The 23384-nt window shown below is 41.9% G+C and overlaps 1 protein-coding gene across 1 annotated transcript in view; it reads right to left on the bottom strand.

Moving 5' to 3' along the window:
• Positions 1-17444, bottom strand: part of kiaa1549la (KIAA1549-like a) — a 90463-nt gene extending 73019 nt beyond the window's left edge. Inside the window, exon 1 of the mRNA XM_070907826.1 lies at positions 17198-17444. Within this exon, the coding sequence (XP_070763927.1) occupies positions 17198-17444 (247 nt within the window). The remainder of the gene's footprint in view (positions 1-17197) is intronic.
• Positions 17445-23384: the final 5940 nt, after the last annotated feature.

Raw genomic sequence — 23384 nt, 5'->3', positions numbered from 1 at the left:
ATGATGACGGATCGCTGTGGAAGTGTTCATATGAGTGTATGTTGTGTGTGTGTGTGTGTGTGTGTGTGCATGTGCAACATTACAACTGAAACACTGAAGGTTTTTAAGGAGACTAAAACACCACAAGTCACCATGATAGAACACAGAGTAGAAGAACGATAAGTAAGAGAGGAGGATTGATGAATGTACAGCCTGTGCAGAATTTTGAAATCTATTAAAAAATAAAAAATAAAAATAACAGTAAGCCCATATAAAAATACAAGGAAAGATATGAGAGACACATTTGGATCTCGCAGCACTGTGCACTATGTGAAGCCAATAAATCTGTCATAAACCTGGCATTGCAGACAAAATATATCACAACCCCAGCGGCAAAGATTTGGATAAAAAAATGGATTTAAGCAAATGTAGCTTAACATCAAAAGTGTAAACAGGGTATAATTAAAGCAGAAGTCAGGAGTTATGTGAGGAAGGATGAGAAATGTTACTTGATGCAGAGCAGGGGGAGGATTTTTAATGAACGGACTGAGGGAGAAGAAGCAAAGCAGTTTTGACATTAAAAAGGAAAAAAATAAATAAAAAGAAATGCAGCAGTGTTTGAAGCAGAACAGAGAATTTTGGTAACTAAGGAGGAAAGAGGAGCCCAGTGCATCAAGGGTCAGGGCTGCTCACTTCAGTGCATCCTCTGAAACTGCACTTTCCAGCACCAGGACCGATCCCTGAGGCTCAACAAAGCAGCTGTAGGACTGTTCAGACTGAACAAGCATGTGGTTAAACAGAGAGGTAGAGGAGGGGAAGAAAACTGAAATGTATCTCAAAGTTTGAGCGAACCTCAGGGGTTCGTAACTCGTGTGTCAAAAACACAAAGTGCTCGGAACATTCAAAAAGTTCAATTTAAAACCGTGAGAGAGAATGTTTCCAAAGTTTCATAAGAGACCTAAGACCTCTCTGCTGCACTGGTCAGTTGGAGGGTCACATCCTTGAGGAGAAAAATTACTGAATGTGAAGCTATGAATATATCCAGGCTGCGGTATTGTTTGCTGCGGTACATGCCTTGGCGGAGAAGAGTTTGTGCATTTGTCAGAATCTTTGGTTCCCTAAGGAAAAGAAGAAAGTTTTGAGGGACGTGGTTGAAAGTTGTTAATGTCAAGTTCACTTTTTTAAATCGCGTTTTTTATTTGAAGATGCTGTAACCAAAGTGGTGAGGCGCTGTATCACGTCGATCGGGCGTTTGAAGGCATTAACATTTACATTCATTCTTACCACTCTAATTAACCCCATATGAATACTGATCTTGCTCTGCATCTGCTGGATGTGTAACTAGGCAACTGTTTATTAACAAGTTCAACTTAAAAGGTGATAATATGTCAATGTTGTCTTGCAGCTTGTTTTTTGCTGCCCCCAAGTGGTCAAAAAAGAAAATCAGCAAATGCTGGTTTAACAAGCCATTGTTGGAAAGACCTTCCAAGTTGGAAACCATCCCGCTGTGTTGCCCTGTTTACTGTGTAAAAGCATCAGAGTCCAGCTATGGGCGTGTGAATTAAGTGAGCCTTACAGGATTTCTAGGTATTGGGAGTTCAAACTTGTCAAAAAGTTACTGCTCTTGAAGCGGAGATTGTGCAAAGTCGATGAACAAAGCTTCAAACCCAACAATCCTGCTTGTTACGGAGGCTCTCAAAAGTCAAATTCTTGACATATCTAAGTCAGGATTTATACACTGCAGATCTCCGAGCTGCAGCTGACAGTTTTGACTGACTCTGATGAGTTCAGGAAAACAGCGGGCGATGAGTCCTAATACCTCGCACGGGTCATTGGACACCCCAAAATACCTCTTAGTGGCTTTTAGTGGTACTCCGCATCCACACAGCGGCACACAGTGCAGTTTGTTTTATTTTTAGATTTCAATGTTCAACTCTGGTAAAAGGTAAAATGGAGTCTGTTAGATTAAGTAGTGTCTGTTTTTGGAGCAGGGATCTGTCACTGGGGGGAAATTCAATCCAGTTTTATTGAATCCAGACAGCAATATCAGAGACACGCAGTAATAAAATACTTTGAGGGCCTCAGTTTCACCTCACCCATGGACGGTGCTTTAATGTCTCATAACAACAAACAGAGGCACACGGTTGCATAAAAAAAAAGTTTTACCTGTAAAAATGGATTGTTGGCTGACACGCAGGTGATTTCAGATTTCAATCCACCGAATATTGCATTGGTGTTTACTACCACTGTACATAACACAATCTGTTATTGAGATAAGATGCTGCTTAACTGAAGAGGGCAACAAAACTGACAGTGGTACATTATTGTACAAGTATTGAGGTATTTGATTGATGTAAAAGTACCAAACAGCCTAATGTAAAAATACTTTGTTGATGTGAGCCATGAAAGTTACACTATATGGAGGGAGTATATACTCCAGTCACATCAGGTTGTCAAATTATTGACGACAACCATTTCCTCTGAGGAGTGTCAGAAAGGAGGACAGGCCTCTTTGTGGTGTGACACACCGACGCGTCACAAAAGACGCACACACTTACTGTACTGTACACATTAAAACACACGGGAGGGGAAGTTCAAAGCTCTAATTCGCTTATGAATTCCTATTAACTCAAGCACGCCCTCAAAACAGAACACATCACACACTCGTGTCGTCACACAAGTGAACACTCACACACACTCAGACGCTCGCTCACTCAGACACGCACGCTTATGCGAAAGCAATAATCATAGTGGGTTGTTCTGGCACTTTGACTGATGATTTTTAAACATTGTGTGTGTGTGTGTGTGTGTGTGTGTGTGTGTGTGTGTGTGTGTATACAGCATCTGTGGCTGTGTGTGAAGCAGTATTGATTCTCCAGTAAAACGCAAGCCAAAACTGCTGCAGGAGGCACCACGTGACTCTGCACAGACCAATGAGTGAGCAGAGTGGATTTGATTGGCCCTGAGCGCCTGATGTGTGTTTGCCCTTACTGTGTCCCCTGTGGTAGCACACTACTCTGTGTGTGTGTGTGTGTGTGTGTGTGTGTGTGTGTGTGTGTGTGTGTGTGTGTGTGTGTTTGTCTGCATTTTATAAGACACATATGGTGTGAGTACAGAGTGCCATTTCATTACTGACTGTAGAGATCACAGACATTAATCTGATTAAGCGTGGTCCTGACTCATACTGTATCAGTCACTGCCTCCACCCGGTGACGATGCCGAGATGATGAAGACGGCGATGTTGATGAAAATAAAAGTCTCTGCACTTCCTTAAACTACAGTTAAGAGAATAAAGTCCACACTAATTAGACTCCACCCGTTATGCAACGGTCTGAACCACAAAATCACACACACACACACACACACACACACACACACAGAGCACAGTTCAACATCGTCACAGAGTTTGTGCCAGTTACTAAGACATCGCAGACTTCTGAAGTCTCTACAAAAAGTGATTTTTGCTGCAGCAACAGCACTTTACTTCAATCCTAAAGTAGAAAAATCCAAACCAAAAAGATACTGTTCTCCACTGTTTTCACCTTTCATCTGCTTAAACTCTGGCCCTGGCTCCATAATGCCTCTGCAGCGAACCACCTCTGATCTTCACAGTGCATTTCATACAGTTCCCTCTCACAAACCCAGAATCTAATCCGGGTTGTAGAGTGCAGGGCCATCTTACAGCTCCCGAACACCTAAACGAGGTCTTGAACAGCATGTCTTATTATGCGCAGTTATGAATATTTCATCGGGATTTTTTTTTCTTTCCTGCGGGCCAGTAAATAGCCAGCAGAGTGTGTGGGGAGGTCAGAACCGTGCGGGTTGACTTTGATTCACCCACGGGGAATAATTACCTTCCTCATCGAAAGCAATTGTTCCATTTACACAGCAATGCAACTTCGGTCCACCAGACAGACATAATGAGGAAAATAAGCTGCCATGTGGAAATGGGTTCACTTAATTGCCGCCGATTGTAGGACTTTCACCACAAATGAAATGATTTGAAATGTATTATACTTTTTAAGCACAATATAGTTTATGAATATTAGCATTTATCTGTGCAAACATGTCATGTCCTGAATTATCCCGGGTTTTGAAGGCACTTAGATTTAGCTGCTATTTACCCTGCACGTGAGTGTGCAGGATAAATAGCTAAAATCCTGGCTGAGGTCAAAGGATCAGGAGCTGTTTATATATACGCATCTTCATGTTCCCATGAAAGATGAGCAAAGAGAATATCTCAAACATCACCATGGAAACAGAAGAGACATACTGCAATAAACATGAGCTTATCTCGTGAAATAAGTAAGGTCATTGTAAGCAAATATCACCATACTGCAGTTGTTATATCATCATGTTTAGACGGATCTGATGAGCCTCTATTTTTCATTTGGTGATGAGATACGGTGTTTTCATTTACCAAGTCAAAAACGTTAGGCGAATGCACAAACCAGTGTGTCTTAATTGTAACCACAATCTTTCCCAAAGGCTCACCATGTCTTTGAGTAACCTAAAACATACCTAACATATATACTATCGCCATGACCACAATCTATGGCACAAATAATGCAGTGCTTGCCCCTCCCTCATCTCTAACTAAAACGTTGCCATGAGCAGATGTCGTAAAAACTGAAGAAACAAAAACGTTGCCATTGAATGTAATCAGAGGTTTTGTCCAATATCAACATTCTGCCTGGCAACAGGCTTGTGTTACGCCACCAGTTTATCTAGATTATGTAAACCACTTTATTTGGAAGTGAAACTCAAAGTCACCCAAAATGTCGATAATAATCCCACAGTGGAAATGTGTTTGTATGCTAAACAGCTGCTTTCTACGTCCAACCATCCACCTGCCGACCTCCTGCCTAAGAGAGTCAGCCTGTAAACTGTGAAGGACATTTTCAACAGATAGTTAGGGCAACGTTTTCTCTTCTCAAATAGTTTGACCTACCTATGTGATTGTTTAAAACCTGTCTGATCTCATGTTCCTTGACCATCTGACTTGTTGTTAGCGATGTTGCCCTGTTCCTAGATCTCAGCAATTAACTTGGTGAACGCAGAGCTATTATTACAGATAGGAACGATGGCAAAACTGCAAAATATAAAAAGGTCTTTATCTAAAGCCACTATTGCACTGTTGCTTAGGCAACAGTTGTGGTGGAAGTTGCACACTAGAGGCTGACATCAGGAATCAACTTCACCGTTCATCACGTGACTGGGACAGGACAGGGAAAAAAAAGTCAACAGGAGCGGTGGAGAGACGGGAACCATAATAATAGGACGTTTTTTATACATAAATATGCAGTTCTAATATGAATGAACGCCATTTTCTTTATTTTGAACAGAATGCCAGTCGTTCTGTTGTCTTTATTCTTTGTTCTCTCCTGTCTGCTCAGGTGGCTGGTTGCTGGTTGGTTGCAGCCCTCTGACCAGTGCATGACGTGTGTGGACTATGGATTGACGACGCATGGTGCAGCCACCAAAAGAGTCGGAGTCAGATTCGGGGAAGACAGCGCTGCAACGCAAAGTGAACGCATGGATAATTCGTGTATCACACTGAAAGAGCTTTTGGGCAAATCTGAAGTTTTAAAGTTCCAAAGAGTCGAGAGTGACAGTGTTAAAACTCTGTACTGTGTTAAAAATCTGCGTGGTATGCAATAGCCAAAACTTCCATCCGATTCCTTTTTCTTTTTTTCCTCGTCGGTGTGAAACGTGAACATTAAATTAAAAAACAAAACAAAACAAAACAACACTGGAACGGGATGGGATGGGAATCATTCTTCCGGGAGTGGGACGGGACAGGAGTATTTTTGTGGGATGGGACAGGAGTGAAAATCCACTCCCGTGTCACTCCGTATTACACACACAACTGTGACTTCAAGGCCACATGACACATCAGACACACGAATGGAAAGACACTTGGACAGACGGGTGCACACACACACACAGAGCAGTGAGTGAGTGATGGAGGGAAGGAGGGAGGTGAGCAGCTGCAGTGATACATGGTGAGTTGTAGGAGAGGAGGCCAAGCAGCTATAAATCCTTCTCGCTCCGAGTCAACCCTTAAGAAGCGAGGGCTGATTAAATTTTCATTCCGTCTCTCGCTTTCCCCCCCCTTTCTTTCTTTTTCAGATGCTTCGGTAGAAATAAATCCCTGCCGCCTCTCCGTTGGCCTGTTCGGAGGCTGAAACAACCTCCTGTGGGTACGAGGAACTCTTCAACGTCAAGCTAAAGGAAAAAAAAAAAAGCCTCTACCCTCCGAGTTTCATTTGAACAAATTGATTTTTCTCACAGACGTCACAAGCTGGATTGCATTTTCTGTGTCCTGGAAAATTTTCTAAAGCAGCTGATTTCGAATTGAACGGTGGAGCGGCTCGAGACCAGGCTCGAGTGAATGATACAAACGCAGCTTGAAGACAAGACGGCAGAGCGAGTCCCGCCGCAAAAACACAGAGGCTTTTGAAGGCAAACTCACGCAACCACTGTGATTGTATACAAGCCTGACAAGGACGGCAGGGAGTTCAGACAAAAGCAACGCACCTCCTTTTTATTTCATTTCTTTTTTGCCTCATTATATACAGTTTTAAGGGCTGAGAGAGCCAGGGCACAAGTATTTCACTGCATTTGAATGTACATGGTACTTTATAAAGTGTATATGGCAATACATTTGAAACTTGAAAACTTGGAGAAAAAAAAAAGAAATCAATCTTGTTCAAGGGTCCCGAGGCTGAAGGCAAGAGTTTGGGAAAAACACTCAAGCAGCCTGTCATAGACGAAAAGCTTCAACTAAGGCCACATTGTATGAAAAGCAAAATCCAGACTCTGAAGGGTGAAGAAGGATCTTCACCGTCTACCTATTGCACATGACTGAAATCTGTGGTTTGCATTTCTTTGAATAGATACAGAAATTACAGAGCCGATGATGACAGTGATGGTGGCAACGAGTGTCATTCTTTTGTGAAATTTTCTGAGTCAGGAAGTCCTGTTTTCTCTTTTTCTTCCTCACACCGTCAGTCTTTTACGCATTTGACATTTCCTGTCTCTTCATTTTCATATTTAACCAGTCACTCCATGGTTGTCTGACTCCTGCTGTCTTTCCTCGCAGTCGGCACGGGCTCCTCTCGTCCACCCCGACTCCTCCGGAGGGACATTTCCAATTCCAGGTTTGACACTTCGTCTCTAAAGTAGTTATTAGGGACAGGGACGGCGTGTGCCCTCCATCAGATGGGATCTATAATTTGCTGCCTGTACAGGGGGGTTCACCACTTCATGAACATCACTTCATGATGGGGTAACGTCAAAACCTCAACCAGCACTGAACAACTTGCTGTTATGAAATTGACTTTCTGACCTTGAGGGATTACTGTTGGTGTCCAAACTTCCATTAGCTTCCCTTTCTGCTATCAAATAATGACTGTCACTTCACAGTTGGATCATCGGCTAAATTTACTCAATTGTTCCTTCTGTCCATCAAATTTCTTGGGAATGTGTTTTTGAGGCACCTGCTGACAGACTGAATCAAATGCACATGAACGAAGAGATGGAAAAAATAAAGCACAAATGTTCATATCATGAACATATCAGTTCATGAAGTCATTTATAATGTGCGTAAAACCAGCTCGACTTTGGACAATCAATAATGATAGCAATCAATACATACAATCAATCTCTGTATGGGAGGACATAACATAAGGCATTAAAAATAAATTAATAGTATAAATAAGGAATGGAAATACATCGTCCTTTAAAAGCCATGTATCTTCAAATTTGGTGATTTTTAAGTGGCCAAACAAACTGAAGAGAATCAAATTCTCTTTTCTGTAGGATGAGAAAAATCTCCAATTCTTAAACCATAAAAAACCCGTTAGATTATTTCAAATTATTAATTGTCTTAAAGGCCCCGCACACTCATGGATGATTATGATCTGACAGGCCTTTTTCACAGCAGACATTTTGACTTGATGCAGTGGGAAAAGAGCAGGTGCTACTAATAACATTAACGATGTTCCATTCAAGTGTCCCAGTGAGTGTGACAGTGAGCCAGCATGCGCAGCAGCAGGGCCCTAAAACTGAAGCAACTAAATGAAATTCAGCCATCTTTAATTTTTATCATTTACACCTGTGTTTCTCCTACTGTGACGTGACAAAACGTCTTCAGTGAAAAAGGCTAACAAGAATGATAAATGTGTATTTTGTCCGGCCCTAAACACTGCACCAAAGCTAATAGGAGAGGTTCACACCTGTGCAGTTGTGAGTTCTACAATGCCAAATTCACAAATGGAACAAAAAAAGTTGTTTCTGTGGCACGTACACTACTTCCAACAATCCCACAATGCCATGCGGTGCACTTTATAGATGCAACAATCTGTTACTGATGACCTAAAATGAAATGAAAACTGCTGATAGTCATCTTTGTGGAGGTGATAAAATGTGTCAAACGCCCTTTAATTTAGTCTCTGGAGTCCAATTACAGGTCACCTGTTCCACTTGACACTCCTGTGTTGATAATCCACACAAAACAAATCGTTGGTGGAGTAAAACTTGCTGTTTTGAGGTGTGGCTTAACATTCAGTTTGAATAAAATATTATCATCACATCTCTTTTGGCATTATCACCTCTGTGTACCTTCTCATTAGCACATCAGCTACCTAAAAAGGATTGGGTATCTTGAAACCTCCACAAATAAATCACTATTACTAGATATCACTAAAAGTAGGTGAGAAATTGTATTTCTTTTGTGTGTGTGTGTGTGTGTGTAATTGGGGTGAATAGACCCTCTAAGAAATATCAATTTTCTTCTTTACCCTCATTACACGCAATGCAGAGGTTCTCTGGTCAACACACACAGAGTGATCAAAATGCGGCGCCTTTCTTGCATTACACAACATCTGGAGGAAAGCATGCAGGACGCCGCGTGCACACACAGATGTCTCCAGTTTACTGCAAGAAGCTAAATACCTGCACACATGCATGTACAACTCCATGCTGTGTATTCTCTGTGGACACATTAAGACGTACACCACTGTACAAACCGCATTGCATGACACTAAACAGTCCCTGTATTGTGTACCATGTGCACACATGCATGGGCTTCTCACATGAGAAGTGTTCTCATGTAAAGACGCTTTTGTACATCAAAGTGCTTCTCACATGAGACTGTCGGAAAATGATTAACCTTCCTAAAGCACACCGACGAGGAGACATACAACCTCTCACAGCCCCCACAGATGAGAAAAATACAAGGGGTGGCTAATTGGGATTATATAAATCAATTTCTCCAAAAGAGCTTCTGCCTACCCGCATGATTTGTAACAGGTCCCTGCCATGCATAATGTATTTAATGTACAAGCTGAGGAAATATTTATGATCTGCATATGAAACCTCTTCCAGCCCCTCTTGATATTCCTTACTCAAACATGCACACATTTTCCAGAAAGAGATGATTAACTCCTGAGTGCTGCAGAAAGGAGCTGTCTGTTACACTGATGGCACTGAGTGTGTGTGTTTCATGCTATTATGTGTGTGATACAGAGTACGAGCTCAGATAAGGTCTCTCTGTAAGAGACGTTCAGCCTGGTTAAGCTCGGTCACAGCCACAAAAACGTCGCAAGCCAGAGCCATAACTAAAACGGAGTTGTGTCAATCAAATCGTTAGAGCTCATCTTCCTCGTATAACAAAGCTACTGCTCTCTATTTCTGCCTGGCAACAGTGAGAGGAAAGACAACGCTGCCAGTAGAGCCGTTTAACATGACAGCAGGCATCATCACACAGTCTACCTGCAGTGAGGAAGGGTCTCTGAGGGACAGATGCGTCACAAACGACAAACATTCCAAAAAGATCAGTATTTTATTATGAAACGTCTCTTTCTTGCAGCACATTATACTATCGTTAACGGGGATTATTCAAATTCTCAGAGTCTCAAACTGCCTTCCAAGGTCAGAACATGCTCATGGTTCTGGTTTTAATCTGCGTGGTATGCAAAAGCCAAAACTTCCATCCGATTCCTTTTTCTTTTTTTCCTCGTCGGTGTGAAAAGCTCCAGCAGTGCATAATCACAGTGGCACAGAGAAGTACAGAGCAGAGTGCAGCCAAGCAGAGCGATGCAAAACGAGTCGCTGCTGCTTTAATGCCGAGAACATGTGCGGGGATGATGCAGTGCCCGCCGCTGGGACCACATGCAGGATCTTTGGCCTTGGATCGATTCCAGTCCGCCTCTTAGATGTACTGCTACACCTCTGATCACCTGAGCTCTTCAGACAAAAGGAAGAAAATGGAGCAGTATGATGGTGCAAAGAAGGACAGCTGAGGTCTGAGCATGAGCAACTGGCGTTAATTAACGCTGCAACATAAAACCTTCATCCTTGAGGCAGTAACCGTATTGATAGGGCTGTTCTCCTCCCTCTCAGGTTTCTGCTCCAACTCTTGTCACTCATCTTGATGAAATGTCTGCCAACATCTAGCAGGAGGCCAAGGTAACCAGCAACTGTAAAGCGTCAGCCAAAAGCAATACCGACACTCAGGCGAAAAAGTGGTTTCAAAACGCTGTCTGCTTTCCCCTGCTGTCATGGCCACGTCTTCGGTGCTCTCCGGCTATAAGCTGCTCCCACATCAAAACAACAAAACATGCCAGTGTTCTGGACAGCCACGTCGATGCACATTTACGTGAACCGATATTGGATACAATATCTAAATACTTGCTTCTAATTGACCTTCAAGTGTCTATTAAATGGAAATGATAGACATACCGGTCAACAATCTATTCACTATCACTGTGCAGTGCTCATAGTATCCTCGGTACTTACAGTGGACTATAAGTATGCTTTTCACTATGTGGTTAAACTAACTAAAGTGTTCAACTAGTGATGCTCACTTTGTCAGCCCACCTTTAAGGATTTCTTATTGTCCACAAATCCCATGAAAAGACCAAAAGCAATTATGAGTCAGTCCATCTCAATACTGTCTGACTCTCCTACCCTGTCTGAAGCACTCAGCCATGAGCCCATTTGTTCTGTCCATCTCTAAAAACAAGTGACAGATTTATTGTTTATATTGCTGTTTTTAAAAAGCTAGGCTCTGTGATTTTTAGCAAACTTAACTCCAACTGGAGGAACTCATTTTTGGGGGAACTATTTTCCACCACAGATTAATACACATTTGCTGTGGCAGCAGGACGGTGTGTATGTGTGTGTGTATGTGTGTTTATCAACATGTCTCCCAGTGGAACGGTGGGACTCGGATGTCTTTTTACTAGCTTTTGGACAACAATGGAGCTCTGTGGCACACATGAATGAGCTACTACTATACAACACTGTACTTTGTAGTAAGATCAGTTCATTGTTAGTTTTGGTCTTTTTGTGGAATTTTTAATAGTAAGAAAAATACAGACCATCAACATTTAGTAGTTATGCGAGTGTGGTTTAAATGGGAGAATGGTCAGAGGATAAAGAAGACATCTCACCTGGCATTGTGGCTTTCATATATTCTTGATACAGCATGTATGGGCATTTTAGTGTGAAAACTTTAAGCCTTGCTTGTCTGATTAATGACACATTACAAATTATTTGGAACTAGACTGATGATTCCATCGCTTTTTACACCATGACCACAGAAAATACAGGCTGGCTGGGACAGTTTCGCTCCGCGGCAACAATCCTGATGCCTTAAGCTATCCAGGATGGTTAGACTGAAGATAATCTCCATGTTACCCAAAAGCTGTTTTGTTTTCTTGGGTAAGTTGCTATAGTATATGCACAAAACTGTCCTGAAATAGAAAATAAGAGTGAAGGAACTCTTGTGCCTTTGCCTCGAACAAATTTGCTATCTTGTTGCGAATTATTGCTTACATTATTACCTATGAATCACGGGTGTTGCCATTATAAGGGGCTGATAAACATCACTTAGCTTTTACCCGACTTGCCGCAGCACTGTGCTTCATTTCCCAATGTTTGCCGACATACCCTTCTTAATACGTTTGACACAAACTAAATTGAGCAGAAGTGAACTGTGGCTTTGGGAACCTTTTGGATTGAGTCTTGGAAATGCTATTTACTTCAGTGCTGAAGAGGACACGGCGGCACGTGCTGCCATTCATTCAATTTGTCAGGGTTTCTAAACCGATGAGCCGAGCGATCGTGTGTGAGCGAGAATCCTTATGAAGCGGTGTAGCCGACATCAAATAAAGCAGGTTGTAGCACAAGCGAGCGTTCGCATCTGTCAACCATCATCAAAGTTTCCAGAGGTATCGCATCTGACAGTCTCCATGCATTAAACAGGAGCTCGGCGCTTAAGTGCACCATGCACCTTGTGGAATTCACCACAATTATGAGTCAAAACGACTAAAAATTGACATATGCAGAGGAATACACAGTAAAGTCATTCTGCTTTCACATTTAATAAAGCTCTGCAGAGATAAATATTTAGAGATTTTATCCTTGTGATAATTCAATGCAACCGCAGATTTAGTATGAGTCATTGTGACACAATTCTGTTTCCAAATCAGCTTTAACGGTGTAAAACCTCTGAATATCCTGATCTCATCAAGTTCACTGTGTGTGATTGTAAGGATATGTAGCGGCAGCAGCACGCTAAAACACCATCTCAATGCCAATCTCTATTTTGAGCAGAAATTGTATCGACCCTGCAATCACAATTTAAATTCAACCTCAGTAAGCGTCTGAATCTCACTGATTACCTGCTCTCTTTCTCTTTCTTTCTCTCTCTTGTATAGGCAGGTAACACAGCATGACAGTAGCATTGCTAACATTGCTTTCAATCTAGATGCATCACAAGAAACCTTTTTTTTCTGGGTACAGACACTAAACTTTTAATCAGACTGTGAGAACGCAGACTCTCGCAGCTCTGATCCTCAGCCAACCCCTCCACTCTCAGAAACCGCAGGAGACAGAGAGGAGCCAGGCTGTACTGTACCTAATCAGCACAATCGATCACTTTAATTGATGACAGCAGATAAATGATAATCTGCAGAGGATTTATCAATGACTCTGTGGCCAGCCATTCAATTCCTCACTGTCCCGCCCAGGGGTTTGTCTGATTCCTCCATTTAAAAAGGCCAAGAAAATACGTAAACATGGTGACTGATGATGAGGGAAACAATTACAGGGTTCAAGTAATCTGCCAGGAATGTGTGCTTGCATGTATATGACTGGCCGACACAGTGCCTTGGTGGATGACGTTACATTGAGCTGTGGCAAAAGTTGAGTCAGGTTTAACCTTTTTGCTGGACGACCCTTTGCCATTTTTGCCATTTCATCCTCATTAAAATAAATGAGAGGGAGTGCTGTTGTCTGCCTGAACACAGCCTTACTCTGGATATTTCACAGATGTTGGTGTGAACAGTTTTTATAGGGGCTTTCTTTGATAAAAACAATAGTTACACAACACCTCCAGTGTGTTAGGATGGTGGCAGAAATCGCACATATCTCAAAAGGCAAATAAAACCCAAATTATCTGCATTGCTAGACACCACAAGAGGTAAGTGACAAAATGTGTTTTCATTTTGGTGAACGGTACCTTTAAAATTGTTGCTCATGATTAGAAATATTGGCTAGATCTGTGTCTTTTGTGGAAAAGCCATTCATAGAGGGGCTCTGGTGAAATGCCATCTCCAAGTTGATGAGACTTAAATCATAATATCGCCAATTTTAGACTATTTTACTCAAAGTTCTTGTCCATTTGCTCGTATTTAGACACTTTAAAACATTTGAGAATATTTCTCAAAACAAGGTATTGAAAAAAGTTTTGTTTTGGTATCCATACCGATGACGATACCCAGTCTTACTGGTTTCCAATGTATCGATCTCACCATTACTACAGTGATCTTTTTGTTTCATGTACAGTATGTCCCCATAATGTTAGCAAGTATACCATCAGACTATTTAAATACAAACAGCAAACCTGTGAGAGGCGTCACTTGCTCTTGTTCATTTTGAACAAATTGTTACTGGCTGCAGCCCAATCTTTTAATCATCCCTTATTCCCCAGAGCCCTCTGGACACTACAGTACATCTAAATTACAGCAAGAAATGCTGTCATGGTGCTGGTTTAACTTCAACTGTTTGTAGGAGACGTCGAGTGCAGAAAGAGGGTCACATACACAAAATATGTTAAATTCTAAGAAAGCAACAGCACTGTGTGGTGGGTGACTCAGAGGTGATCAGAGAGCCAGATGTTTAGCAGCTGGAAGGGTTTGAGCTCAGTTCAAACTCCACAAATCACCCGGCGCTTCATCGCCACTGGTGTGTCATCAGGCGCTGATTATTAGGCAACAGACCTGACACTTACTCAGATGTTATTTCAATCCCTGACTGACAAACACACACACAGTGAGAAAAGTACTAGCTGCAGATCTGTTCCCATGGTAACACGGACCAATAGATCTCAGCTATTGACTGAGGATGAAGATCTCTGTAGACCTATTAAAGAAAACACCTACACACAGACGTACTATATGTGCCCGCACACACAAATGCTCACACACACACACACACACACATAAATCACACACACACACACCAGCTAGGCATCAGCCTCCAAAACATCCTTTTTTGTTATAGATGGAGGTGGAGAATACGAAAATACAATAGAAATGTTTTCTCTCTGAAAGACCTGAGACAGCTGAATGCTTGAGTAACCAGGTAAGAGGGAGAAAGTCAAATCTCCCCGAGCCATGCTGTGGAAGAAGCTGGCTGTAAGTGGCACAGCAGCATGATATAAAAGAGGATATGTTGAGAGTGAGCGGGCAATTGGCTCAGATTTAACTGGGGAGGCTGGGCAGATAAATCGTCTTTTTACAGATACTTTGGCAATCTGCTCCATGTTCTGCATCTCTGCCTTCGTTCTCTGAACCTGCGCTTAACAAGGGGGTACGCGTTTAATACATTTGTGGGGGCGCAGGCTCTCTTTATTACCCTCAAATGACACCCTGAGTGGTGGTGGCATGTGTTAGCAAGAGGCGCTGGTATTTCATTATTTTCCAATTTGAAAGTTAATAAGAGAGGTTGCTGATGTGGTACTGACGGAGTCTTCTTCTGGGTCTCAGTGTGCGAGTTAGCCAGTCAATCACTTAAGTCATTAAAATAAAATATAAAAATAACAGCAAGCCAACGGAGCAGCCAGGAAACCATTCAGAAATTTAAATCAGACCGGTGATGTCAATGCGCAACAGAAGGAGGCCATTTGTCCTGCTTATGTCCTCAAATTATTAAACTCAATTTTAAGAAAAAGAGAAGGATGGTTTTGAAGGCTTGCCATTTTATAAGTAGTGTGGGACTCCTGGGTGTGTTCAGTCAGGATGCATTGTTGTGTGGCACCAAGTTATTTTTGCCTAAGATGGTATTATTCGTTGTCCATAAAGGCAAATTATTTCAATGGATATAAGAGAAATCTCCTCCAGTTAATCAGCGCTCCTATGAGATCTTCAAATATCTATCTATCTATCTATCTATCTATACCAATAAATAGATTTTAAGCTTTGAAGGAGAACGATTTTATGGAGCAACCAACACCCTTTCAGGTCAGATAAATAATTATCGGCAAACATGAAGCATATTCACTCTGTATGAAATGCAATGTTGACCTGATGTATGCTAGGGTGCAGACTTGCTATATTTTGTGTTGTTTTAGTTTTGTTGGATCATTATAATTGAGAAAGGCTAATCGATATTTTAAAAACTTCAGCAGCACCTTGTCTCATACTGAAAACCGTCCACAGCTGTAAATCCTGAGTAAAACTAAAGTCATTATTCATTATTCCTGGAAAGAGACAAGACATTTGACATTTAAGCTTTTCAAATGTCATCTTCAGTCCTGCCAGCACCAACGTTAAGATTCCATTCACATCCGATGTGAGTTGGCATCACAGGTCTGAGTGTCCATTATCTCCAAACCTCTGGAAATAAAATCCAATCCATACTTTAAACTATCTACATGGTTAGTTATCATGGCTAGAATTTATTTTTTGGGTCAATCGCTTCTGTAATAGCTCCATCGGCACACCAACGGACCTGGCTTGAGCAACTGGATTCCTAACGAACCTCGGATGCACTTTCCATCTCAATTTTGTGGATTTCTGCTTTTTGTAAAGGAGGTTTTGTCACTTTTGGGTGTATATTTATGTCAGCTGTATTTCTGCTCAACTCTCCTTGATATTTGTTGGTTTTCACTCATCAAAAATATAATCAACGCAAACTTGACTACGTGCAGTCAAGGCCTCCTCCCAAGTTCAACTCATTCAAAATGAAATGCAAATGACAAACAGTGACGCCTGGAGGTCGGTTGGAGTTGAGGTTTATGCTGCCAGCGAGCCCAGTCAAGCTCTTTAAAAATCATTAAATGTAAAACATCTCAGGGAGTTCAATTAGAATCATACCTCAAATCCTAATAGAAAAAATACATTGCTTTTTTATTGTGAATATTATATTAAAATGATTACAAAAGCTGTCTGTATACTGAAGTACAAGAATGCCCTGTCCTCTTTAAGAGCTGTAGTCAAAGCAGTATGACTGAAATATGTAAACGTCTTTGCTGCTATTTTGGTGTTTTCCTCGGATGGCTGGGATCATTCATTATTTATCGGTGACGACTATGAAACGTCCCCTATGGATCTCGTTCGAGGTTGACGACCTCGGGGCTGAATGCTCCATGAATGAATAAAAAGTTTCCCTCCTTAACGCCATGAAACGGCCGCGGCGAGTGTGTTGTGGCGGCGCGGTGCACCGTGCGCTCCGGCTGCGTGTTTGGGGACGTGACATCGGTTAGGGCCTGTGTGCCACCACACCGATGGTTTAAACCGCCTACATAACAAACATATTCATCTTGCGGTCAGACCAATGAATAAAATTAATTTAAAAAAATATATAAAGGCTATGAGAATAACACAGATCACCAAAGCAGCTCCAAGCGCATCAAAATGGCCATATCTTATACAACCCAGCTGTTGTTTTTACAGGATATCACTTCGATCTAACGGAGTCTGGTGAAATCTTCCACACACTGATCTTCTCCTAAACTGGCTAATAAATAAGGGTATTAATAACATGACGAATCAAGTCAGCTTAAGACAGGAATGGGAGTCAGAGGATTCAGCGCCACTCGGACAGCCTGTCGTGTGGTGTTTATGTTTCATTTACAGCCTATGATTATAACGAATAAAAGGACCACTCTTACAGGTTGGAGAATAACACAGCATCAGTGTCTTACCGTCAGCGGCCAAGGAGCTCTGCATCATCAGCATCAGCACCGCGCCGACGGTCACAAACCACCGGGCCAGCATCCCATCCAGCGCCCGCGTCCTCTTCCCGTTCCTCGGCGAAGAGACGGCCACCATCCCCGCATCCAGGATCCATGCCGCCGGTGAGGACGAGCGGGGGTCTCCTTTATCATTTACCCGTCCAACCCCGGGGCCACTGCTGCCGCTGCTGGAGAGGAGCGCATGTTTGGGAGCCATTGGTCAACCAATTAATCCTGAATGGAGAGCATCTAACGGCGCTGGTGTGGTGAAAGGCATCCGATCAACGCGCCCCCGGTGCGGACAAGCAGGGCTCCGCTCTCCATGAGCCTGCGGGAGGCTGTGGGGGTCGAGGAGGAAACAGAAAGATTTTTAGTTTTCCTTAACGCGTCTCGCTGTGTCCGTTTCTGTGTGTACGCGCGCGCGCCGTGTGTGAAGTCTGATGATGTCCCTACTGCGACCGCCAAGCGCTCTCCATCTCTGCTGGCAGCAGCATCAATACCGGAAAACAGCGCATGCTGCCTTCAAAATAAAAGCCTTCAACTTGTCTGGGAGTGCGTTTGGCATGGTGTGGTTAAAGGGGCACTTCAGTGATTTTGTACAGTTAAGTCTATTTAATAGGTAGCATACTACCCAGCCTATAAAACAGTTGTATAATGTCTTCTGTGGCCGTGGGGGGGGTCTGAGAAGATGGGGTTTTTATAAAATGGGGGCATGGAGTTTCAAAGAGGGGTTTTCCAGGCAGGGGGGGGAAAAAATCACAATCAAACTGCATCATTCTGTTTTCAATCTGTCTCTTGTGATTGCCTCCACTTTACAGAAGTGCAATACTAAATTGTTGGAGTCACACATGTTTCTTTGACATAATCAATATAACCTGTAACAAAAGCCTAACCTGTATTATGATGATCATGTCTCTGGTTCTGTTTTTCATGATCTCAGCTTGTCCCTGCTGAGCCCTTTTTAACACATTAGCAGGATGTGTTAATGCTAATTATTAAATTGGAACTAAAATCAAGATTGGCTCTTAAAATGCCATGGCATATTGTCTGAACATATTGTCACATTATAATACATTAATTGTGTATACATTAATAAGACTGAAAGGGGGAAAAGGAAAGCCTGTGAAAACCTCTCAACACAGATTCAGTGGCACTTTTTTCTGGCTGACTCAATCACAGCTGTTGTTTTTATCTGTAAAGGGCATTCATTATTTTGTGGCAAGATAAATTGACACACTCATTTTCAATGGGTAAACTCTCCAACTTCCGGTCCTGTTTTGGCTAACTGTGGCTAACTTGACGCAACTTCTAGCAGGTAGAAACAGCCTGCGTGTTTGGTGTAATTATGGTGAAAATGACAGGAACAGACTGGTGGTAACAGCCCGACTAATTAGCCCACCTCTAAAAACGGAGACGAGACAACTCACTTGTGTCTTTCTTTCCTCTTTAATGTACCGTAAAAGAAGCCCGCTGCATCATTAAAAAGGACCAAAACATCAAGGCAGGCAGTGACGCCAGCGCTGCTCTGCTGTAAGACGTGTTTTGGCAGATCTGAGTTCAGCAGGAGGCAGGCGGCCCCTGGTGGGGGCTTGGGGCAGAGTCACTCACTGCCTGTGAACAATCATAAAAAGGATGACAGCCACACCGGAGAAATACACTCATCGTTAGACCTGTTCCCAGTGTGCCCAATTTACTGTAAAAGATATAATGGAGAAATAATTACTTTGCTGCTGGAGCACCGTCCAGGACCCTACACTTGTAAACACTGTGTTATGTCATCAAAATACATTAGTCTGAACCTGCACAGAGGGAGGCTCATGAGAAGTTCTCCGAAGGGCTTGTTTGCATGAATTTAAGATTACAATAAAATGTCACCCACTAACTTCTGCCAACTTTCACCAGATGCTTGCCAAAAAAACACGAATCGTGTTAATTTGAAGAGATAATTATACAAATCATTAGTGAACAGTCGTTAGTAAAAAAAAACAAATAAAAAAAACAAATAAAAAAAAAAAACATCCGAACAACAGGACCTGTGAAGGTCACAGCGAGAAGTAGCCTCAGGCTAGGCTAGAAGTCCTCCACTGAGAGTGAATCACCAGTTTATGACATTCAGAACAGCAGCCTATAAAATAAATTGCTCGTTTAATAGCCCCCCCCCCCCAGTAGTTCCGGTGGGCAGACAAGGCACCAGAGACGGCTAACAAAGTTACAGAGCATCTTTGAAGGCATTCAAGAGACCGACAGGCTGGTGTGGGAATGACGCAAGAAGAGTTAAACACAGAAAATGGCGGCGCTTGTATGAAAAGCTAATTTTTTTTCACCTTTAGGCCTAAACACTGGGAGTACATTTTACACAAACATATCCAAAGTAAAGCAGATATCATACCCCAGTTGATAGTTTGGCCGTGTGAGAAGAAGTCGTTTTCATTGCGTGAATGTGCGTCGGCCTCATCAGAGGAGACGCTTTGGCGCCACAAACATACGGTTTGCCCTCGTGGCGCAGGTGCAACGGTGCGTCACGCGCGCGCGCTACGACTTCTGGCTGATGGGAGATTTTTCGCCACAGACATTATGACTTCTCAACGCCATCTACTACGCCATCCCAGCAAATAATGCAGTGCAGCAGTTAATAATGTTAATTCATTACACGTGCGTCAAAATGGCTGCGGTGGAAAAGTTCATTCGGATTAGTTTCACGCCACACTTCTCCCTGTTCATGTCATTGTTGTTTGGCCTTCTCCCTGAATGTGTAACTTGCCTGCTATGAAGTTCTAAAACAAGGTAAGATTTGAAGTTCTCCTGTGCTTGAGGAGAGAAGAGTTAGAGATAAAGTTGATTTAAAAAAAATAAATAATAATAAGTATCCAGAGCCTAAAAGCTGAACCAAATATGCATCCTCAAGAGTTTCAGGTCAATGATTTCCGACTCCAGCTCTGCTTGATAAATAGGGACCTCGTGCTGTTGTCTTCATTCGCACACTGTAAAGTGTCCAAAAGGCAGCATGCACTCTGCTTTTCCAGATGAAAACGAAGGGGGCAGAGCAACACATGCACTCAACACCTTAGCCCTAACCACAGGCCTATCTGTGTTGGTGCCAGCGTCTTGTGGCGACCAATATCTGAGTCAGATACCGCAGCCATGGATGTGTTAAGTGATCATTTACAAACAGTGCATAGTTTGTTCACCAGAGAGCTCTGACAACTTTTTAATTGTGAGATATCTATATGCTATCTATATCTATTTAAATTCTTTGGAAGAATCCAATATTGGCCCCCTATAATGTTATCAAACATTTCATACTCTCAAGTATGTATCAGCATAGAAATCTTAAGCAAGGGTGTAGGTTTGTGATAAGTAATATTAGAAGGATTATAATAATTGTAGGTAGGGCGGCCTGTAGGCCTGTAGCCTGAGCGGCGAAATCCAGGGCAGATCACTCTGCACCACTCACTGCTGCTCCTTCAGCTCAGTGCTTTGAGCGCACAGTAATAACTGGAGGCGACTCAGATGAGAGTGTATTCAGCGTTTTTTGCAACTCCAATCTTCTCTCATCTGGACTGTGAGATGACAATGTTCAAAGGAGACGTTAGTGAGAAAATCAACCTGAAACAATGTAATTTTGAAAAGTGAGGGGGAAATGTCCCTCTCCGTCCCCAATGGAAATATATTAATGTGTTTTTCACAAAGAGAATTATCACTTCATGGTACATGTCTTTAAGACAAACATTGAAAGGTCACCTCTATTGCAGCCACACGCTAAATGTGCAGCCTCATTTAGGCAAAAAGCCACTACAAAGAGAGAACCCTTATTGATAGCAAATGATTGACACTGATATAAACCAATGAATGCCTGTTGGTTCACAATCAAGACAGTGACACATGACAAGCATATCAACAAAGACAACGGTGATTGAAGCAAAAGATCTTTTTTTTAATTCAAAGTGAATCTTGACATAGTACACCATCAATTCAGAATTTGACACTCACCAATAAGAGTCACCAAGAAGGAACCCGCTTTTTGTGACAAAGTACATAAGGCTTGGTCACATTGAAACTCACTGAGAACTAGAGGGGGGAAAAGAAAACGACCGCAAACTGGTAAGACACACATTATTACATCCAAACATAATCATTTTCCCAGTCCTCATATTGTTGTATATTGCACAGTGCAGTTGCTACATGTCAAACTAGTGTAGCATTTAAGAAAAAAAAATAAAATCAAAATATTAAAATCATAAAGCCACGCAGATCTACACATATTTAGAACAGTAACAGTTTCAATTTAGCAATCGTGTCTACATATTTGTGTCTAAATACAATAAATGTCAACCCGATAATTAGATAGTTGTGGTACAAAATCTACCTAAAACGTGTCTTAGGAGTCAAATTTCGCACTTTGTTTTTCAGCCCAGTACCCAAATGAGATGTTCAGACCCATGTTTGTTGAGTTGGTTGTTTTGTAGCTGGCCCACGGGGACCAAAAAGTGATCGCTGAAATATTGACGAACATAGACGGAAACCAATTCTTGTTCTGCCACATCCAAAAATATTATCAATGTTTGTTAAGAGGGACAATAAGTATTTGAACAGTCCTCAAGCCTGCTTTATGCTCGTTGAGCTGTGGATGTAGGACTGCGTGACCCTCTTGTGACTTTGGTGATGCAACTGTCAGCGCACGGCTGCAGGGAGGCGGGATTATCTATCCTAAGCAATCAACCCAAAGTGGAGGGGGGATTACGGCGTGGGACATGTGTTCATCTCATCACAGGTGCTGAGCTGACAGAGAGAATAGAGACGTATGGGGGTTGATGAGAGGCGGAACAGAACATTTTCCTTGAAGTGAAAGTACAGATGACGGTGCCACGACACACGAGTTTAGGCTGCACTCCCAAGCTGAACAGTGCATCCTCTTGTTTGTCTAAGGATCGTCAACACAGTAGCATATTAGACGAGTACACGAAATACACCTATTACAAGCGACATAGCAAAACCCATTACAACGTCATACATTAAGTAGGGGAGTACGCCAAAAAAAATATTTGCTCAGTTTCACATTATAACAAGACATTTTCTCATTATTACTCGATACCAAATTATTCATCACTTTATCTTGTTATATCACAAAACTGTCTTATTTCAGAAAACCAACTTATCTCTTAAAAACAGAATACTTTGGTCGGGTAATAATGAGAAAATAAGTCATAACATGGAAAATATCTTGTTAGAATGTGAAAGGGATCTTGTAAAAACTCTCGACATGAAAATTAGCAAAGCAGTTTTTTTGTCACAGTGGCAGCAATAAGCTGCTGTAGATGAGGATGGGACAACTTTGGACCTAAACTAGTATGATTGAGTATGATTGATGGATAAAGCATTTTGAAGAACCCCTGACTGAAACACTACCTATGGTAATAGCTGCATACAAGATCTACCAACATCCCAATCACAAAAGGAGAGAAAATGCTGTGTGGCCATCAGAAATGCAACACATAACTCACTTGCAAACCAAAAACAGATGTCTCGAGATCCACAAATACATTCACGGTGTGAGGATAAAGCTTTGCATTTGTGTATATTCAGGCCCCATGTTTTTGAGTACTGCACGGTGTTCTTGGTGAGCGCAATAAAACATTCCCTGACTTGTACTTTCTTAGGATTCTGTTAAAAAAAAAAAAAAAGATTATTTTCATATCTCATCTTAGTCTAACAAACAAACAACTTTGGGGTTCTGAGAGCTGATCCCCTTCGAAGGAACTAGTCTACACATTTTCAGACTGCTTCGATATCAATGCAAGACGTCATCTGTCAGCCACTTGGTTGAAGAAAGGCACTAGTTGTACAGTACAAAGAGTTGCAAATACAGTCCAATAACGGAAATAAAAGCTATGTCCTCAGAAGAAAACTAGAAAAAAAAAAAACAATAATACATCAACGACACACCGGTTACAGAATCCAAGAGTGAACCCAGCCTACGTTTGAAATACTGATGCTAAATGCACACACACAAAAAACACACACACACCAAAAAGCAACAGAATAAAAAAAAAAAACAAGAGAAAACTTCCATTACAGCAGTTTACAATCACTTCAAAACAACAAAGCCAATATACAGAGGCACTAGCATATAGGAATAGCATTCAATATACTCTAAAAT

The sequence above is a fragment of the Enoplosus armatus genome, chromosome 6 (genome assembly GCF_043641665.1).
Source record: "Enoplosus armatus isolate fEnoArm2 chromosome 6, fEnoArm2.hap1, whole genome shotgun sequence".
NCBI lineage: Eukaryota > Metazoa > Chordata > Actinopteri > Centrarchiformes > Enoplosidae > Enoplosus > Enoplosus armatus.
This window is presented reverse-complemented; position numbering and strand designations above follow the sequence as displayed.